The sequence below is a fragment of the Triticum urartu genome, chromosome 5A, assembly GCF_056163025.1.
Source record: "Triticum urartu cultivar PI428250 chromosome 5A, HENAU_Tu73, whole genome shotgun sequence".
Classification (NCBI taxonomy): Eukaryota; Viridiplantae; Streptophyta; class Magnoliopsida; order Poales; family Poaceae; genus Triticum; species Triticum urartu.
In genome coordinates this window covers 440,140,944-440,143,939 of record NC_141877.1, presented here as the reverse complement: position 1 = coordinate 440,143,939, position 2,996 = coordinate 440,140,944, and the positions used below count along the sequence as shown (strand labels likewise).

Sequence of the window (2,996 nt, the reverse complement as noted above, 5' to 3'; positions counted from 1 at the left end):
TTCCATTCTTTATTAGATAATTTACGGTGATGAATCGAAATACCCAAGTAACTGAATGATAAAGCCCCTAATTTGCATCCAAACAATTGTCTGTAAGTATGTTCCTCGTCTTTGGCCTTCCCAAAACAGAACACCTCGCTCTTATGGAAATTGATCTTTAAGCCAGACAATTGTTCGAATAGACATAGGATCAGTTTCATATTACGTGCCTTAGCCATGTCATGTTCCATGAAAAGAATAGTGTCATCAGCATATTGTGGAATGGACACCCCTCCATCAATTGTCTGTTCAAACCGAAGCTTTAAAATTCACGTTAAAACTCTCATTTATAAGGTCAGATATGAATTTAGATTTCCTCACTGGTCATGTAGCTAGTGCTCGACGGCAAGCTTTGAGGCCTCTTAGTCAAATTACGTACCCTGTCGGCACGTGCATGCTGCTCCCGTTTCCATTTCATCTCCAACCAACATAGGTAGGTGCATGCATATATACAAAGCAAATATGCCGGGGCTCATCACGTTGCCTGCAATACAGCATCGTCAGGGAAGCTTCTACCTTTGCAGCACTGAGAAGATGAGCATGCTCAAGCCTTTCCCTCACGGCCTCACCATGCCGGCACAGGTGCATCCAACCTGGTAAGTACGAAGGCTCTCTTCCCCACGCAAATATGCACGCGATGTGACGAGCATCCAACTAGGTGTGCGATTTGATTCGGCAAGCGGGTGAAGTGGAATCGTTTGTGCATGCAGGTGTAGGAGCCGGGCTGCGGCGAGAGCTGGGAGGTGGGCCTGCAAGGTCACCGCGACAGCTAATTTCGAGGGCACGGTGATGGGGATGGCGGCGCAAGAGCAGGCGGAGGCGGAGGTGGTGCGGGGTCTGAGCCTGAGCGGCTGGGTGGAGGAACAGCTGCTGCCGCTGCTCACCCCGGTGGACGACGCGTGGCAGCCCAGCGACCTGCTCCCCTGCTTTTCCCTCTCTGCAGCTGGCCTCTCCGACGAGCAGCAGCCGTCGATGATGATGACGACGGAGGAGCTGCAGGCCCAAGCCTCCGGCGTTCCGGATGACGTGCTGGTCTGCCTGGTGGGCAACATGGTAACGGAGGAGGCGCTGCCGACGTACATGTGCATGGGCAACCGGGTGCCGGGCTACCGCGACGACACAGGCTGCAGCGACCTCCCCTGGGCGCGCTGGATCCGCGGATGGACGGCCGAGGAGAACCGCCACGGCGACCTCCTCAACCGCTACCTCTACCTCTCCGGCCGCGTCGACATGCGCCAGATCGAGCGGACCGTCCACCACCTCCTCCGCAATGGCATGCAGATGCTCAGGCCGTCCAGCCCCTACCACAATGCCGTCTATGGTTCCTTCCAGGAGCGCGCAACCTTCATCTCCCACGCCCACACCGCCAAGCAAGCTGCGTGCCACGGCGACCGCTGCCTCGCTAAGATCTGCGGCGTCGTCGCCGCCGACGAGAAGCGCCACGAGACGGCCTACACCAAGGTGGCCGCCAAGATCTTCGAGCTCGACCCGGACGGAATGGTGCGGGCGCTGGCCGCCGTGCTGCGGGACAAGATCACCATGCCCGGCCAGCTCATGACCGACGGCCGCGACGCCGACCTGTTCGAGCACTTCTCGGCGGTGGCGCAGCGCACCGGGGTGTACACGGCAAGGGACTACGGCGACATGGTGGAGCACTTCGTGCGGAGGTGGAAGGTGGCGGACCTCGGCGGGGGGCAGTTGTCCAGCGAGGGGCGGCGCGCGCAGGAGTACGTGTGCGGGCTGCCGCGCAAGATCCGGCGGGTGGAGGAGCTGGCCCACGACCGTGCGATCAAAGCCGCAAAAGAGGCCGAGTTCGCAAGGTTCAGCTGGGTCTTCGACAGGCCAGTCTGCATCAGAGCCTGATCTAGCCGTCCATCTACCAAATTCGACCCCTAGAAAATCTTCTAAATCCCAAGGCCATGAGTCACAAGCAGCGGCACCAGGATGAGGATCGTCATAAAAGAATCTGGTAGAGCCAAGTTTATACAGTGAACGTACCCTATATGTTTTTGTGTGAAGTGATGGTAATGTCTTTTTTTTGTTGAGGGGGTGAAGGTAATGTATGTGTGAGCGACTGTATGCATTTCTGTTGTGTGTGTATGTGCAGCAAACTCAGCTAAATAATTAGCTGCAATCTATTTATGCGTTTGTGTTGGTTTCCTCAAGCTGCATTGCAGCACCAGTCTTTTCTAGGGATAGTACTAACGCGCGTCATTCTTAACTTGTGGGATTAACATCCCCCCCCCCCCCCCCCCCCCCCCCCAAACAAATGATTGTGGATGATCGTTTCATTTTGGTTTATCTGGCTTGGGTTTTAATTAGGTTATGTCGGTGTTTTGTCATTCATATATCGTGATGGTCTGCTGTTGGAGATGATATTTGTTCTGAGAGAAGAGTGATGTTGTTAGGTACATGGTTGTCGTGTCCTTGCACGTTTTGGTCTCAGTGTCTACTGGTGGTGATTGTGTGAGCCCTTTGTGAGCTTTTACTCCACATTAAAATCATGGATACTACAACACTCACATGGGCCGGCTATGATGCTCTGCCTCGCTCAACATGACTCATTATTTTGTTCACTAGCTTAGTCCTCTCCCCCCCTCCGCTCGCTTCACTGCTAGCTCAGAAAAAATCAGCTACTTAAAGAAGCTTATTAAATAAAAAATCACCTACTTTAAAAATATTGGATTTTAAAAATGTTGTGAATTAAAAAACACAAAATTTAAAAATGTGTGTGGATTTCAAACAATGTTCAGAAATTTAAAAAAGTTCAGACTTTAAAATGTATGTTCACCCGCAAAAAAAACGTATGTTAACTTAAAAACATTCATCAATTCTAAAAAATGCCCATGAATTCTAAAAAAATGTTCATAGTTTTTCTTCAATGTTCATGAATTTGAATAAATAATAATCAATTAAAACGTGAAGAAAAAATAAAATAAAGTGAAGAAAAAAGGAAA

At 51.1% G+C, this 2,996-nt stretch overlaps 1 protein-coding gene across 1 annotated transcript; it reads left to right on the top strand.

Annotated features, from left to right (window-relative positions):
- Positions 1-465: 465 nt before the first annotated feature.
- Positions 466-2,199, top strand: LOC125509540 (acyl-[acyl-carrier-protein] desaturase 4, chloroplastic). The gene is made up of 2 exons (XM_048674526.2): positions 466-635; positions 750-2,199. The coding sequence occupies exons 1-2, from the start codon at positions 481-483 to the stop codon at positions 1,900-1,902; spliced, it is 1,308 nt and encodes a 435-aa protein (XP_048530483.2). The 5' UTR covers positions 466-480; the 3' UTR covers positions 1,903-2,199.
- Positions 2,200-2,996: the final 797 nt, after the last annotated feature.